A 2,579-nucleotide genomic window follows, 5' to 3' on the forward strand; every position below is an offset into this window, starting at 1 on the left:
CGCCTTCCACACGTGAACGTGTCCTATTTCCAGAATAGACGTATTGTTCACTTCCTATCGGCTTCCTCTAAGTTAGAAAGCCCTGCATTATTTTGGCAATGTGAATTGTAGCACCAGAATCAATCCACCATGTATTTTCAGAAACTTCAGTAAAATTAGATTTATAACATACAAAGGTAAAATTACCTTTCTTCTCAAGCCATTTCTTGTATTTCAGGCAATCCTTCTTCCAGTGTCCCTTCTTCTTACAGAAACGGCAAGCATCTTTGTCAAAGGTGCTTTTCTTCTTCATGGGAACACTTTTACCCTTCTTTGCATTTCTCTTACCATGAGTCACCATATTAACACTTTCAGGTATCTCATGCTTCAACCTCTCTTCTTCTTGAACACACATGGTCAAAAGTTCATTGATTGACCATTTATCCTTATGTGTGTTGTAAGAAATCTTAAATGGACCATATTCCGCAGGAAGGGAGATGAGAATAAAATGCACAAGAAATGGTTCAAACAAATCCAGCTCAAGGGACTTGAGTTTAGCAGCAATGTCTCTCATCTCTATAATGTGCTCCCACACTGTACGACTTCTGTCGAAAGTCATACTTGAGAGCCTCTTCATAAGGGTGCTAGCCAATGCCTTGTCAGAGCTTACGAATTGTTCATCAATTGCCTTCATGCAAGCTTTGACCTTATCGCTATTAGGGATAGAACCCCTAATGCTTTGGCTTATGTGAGCTTTTATGAGCATTAAACTTAAGCGATTAGATCGCTCCCATCGCTCATAATTAGCCTTAGCAGCTGGCGTACTTGATTCTGTGAGAATAGGTGGTTCATCCACATAGAGTACCAGGTCTAAATTCGAGCCCCCTAAAGTGAGAAGGACTTTCTCCTTCCATTCAGCATAATTGTCACTAGAAAGCATTGGAATTCGAGCATTCTCATTAAAAATAGCGGTAGGAAAAGCGGTAAAGACTGCAAAATAAGGATAAACATACATAAGCTATGAAGTACAATCCATCAAAGGTGAATCGCGTAAAATACCGATTCTTAGTAAATTCTAGACCTTCCTGTGGGCAGAGGTTGCAACCGATGCATAGAATTTACTAACTTTATTAACTAGTAAACCAAAATACATAAAAATTTATCCGTACCTGTGGGCATAAGATAATTTTAACTTAAAGGTTTACTATCTCATTCCAATTAATCTCACCAAAATGGTTACCTCCTTGTAGGGTCGGGTTACCATTTTAATAAGATAACTGGACTAAATAGATGTCATTATAACTTTTAATCACTAAATTTTATGTGATTAAATAACCTAATTTCTTTTATATTAAGTACTTAAGATGTTGTGGCCACTCCTAAATACATGACATAAAAGTAAACTCAAGATGACATCTAAGAATAATTAACCTCAATAATCAACTTAAGCAAAATGTTAATATATCTCAAACTGGACACAAGTACATAAGCAAGATGCCTTTAAAGTACCAGTAACACAATATGATTCTTATAATCAGATAATAATCATAAGAATTACGTAGTTAAAATTAACAGCGGAATTCTAACAACACAATTCACCAAAATACACATAGAATACTTAGAGAACAAAAGTTCCCGAAATACATCGAAATAGCTGACAAACAAACAAACAAACAAATGAGAATGATGATGATTTCATACAATGTGGACCTAACAGTAACTTTATAAAATAAAGACAAGTCATGGATTCTCATCAATTGTTTTCAAAATATTAATTAAATCCAAAACTCTAGACCAACTTCATTATACAGACAAACTAAGCTTTAGGCTACCAATTAGTTTTATGCACGGTAGTCAAATCAGACAAAGGTCATGCTATTCCACATCAATTCTCTCTATGCATTATGAATCCATCATTTAAAACAACAAAGGTAGAACTTTATCAAATCCTTTCGATTGAATACGATGAATATTGGATTGTGTCTTCTACTTCGTTGTTCTTTAACCGTGTATGCAAATATCACGGGTCTTTCAGGTTAATTATATCTTATACTACTGGGATCTTTTAACACGCTTAGACTTTATAAAGACAAACAAAATAACTTATACATAAAATATGCATATATCGATATTCAACAACGATTCACACCCTTTTTTTTCTTCATAGCAAGGTGGTAAGATTACCCGTGACGAACAAATTCAAAAACTGAAAAATGTAGCTAAAAGGGAGGCTCTGATACCACATGTTGATATTTAAACACATACACAGAGCCTACGCAGCGGCATATTAATAGGAACAGGAACGTACCTTCAGCCATTGTTGTTCAAGCGTTGTAGGGAATTGCCTTTGAAACCTTTAGTAGAAAACCTAAAGAGTCTTCTAGCCTGTGCCTATTGTAGGATGCCAGACTGATGGAGTCACAGGCGTATTTATAGGTAGGATAGGGACTCTTAGGCAAATACTTTAGCCCTAGGAACTTCTCCATAAATTATAATTACCCTAGGGACTCCTAATATATGGTAATTTCTTTCCATCAAAGAAACTACCATATATGCATAACTACAGAATATTATCTGATATATTATTTTCTTTGGGAGAC

The 2,579-nt window shown here is 35.4% G+C and overlaps 1 protein-coding gene across 1 annotated transcript; it reads right to left on the reverse strand.

Annotated features, from left to right (window-relative positions):
- Positions 1-366: 366 nt before the first annotated feature.
- On the reverse strand, positions 367-2,297 carry LOC109238354. Its single transcript, XM_019404789.1, has 3 exons — positions 2,288-2,297; positions 494-969; positions 367-381 (listed from the first exon to the last, which is right to left on the reverse strand). Exons 1-3 carry the CDS (start codon positions 2,295-2,297, stop codon positions 367-369), a joined length of 501 nt encoding a protein of 166 aa, XP_019260334.1.
- Between the last annotated feature and the right edge of the window lie 282 nt (positions 2,298-2,579).

Source organism: Nicotiana attenuata, unplaced genomic scaffold (assembly GCF_001879085.1).
Source record: "Nicotiana attenuata strain UT unplaced genomic scaffold, NIATTr2, whole genome shotgun sequence".
NCBI lineage: Eukaryota > Viridiplantae > Streptophyta > Magnoliopsida > Solanales > Solanaceae > Nicotiana > Nicotiana attenuata.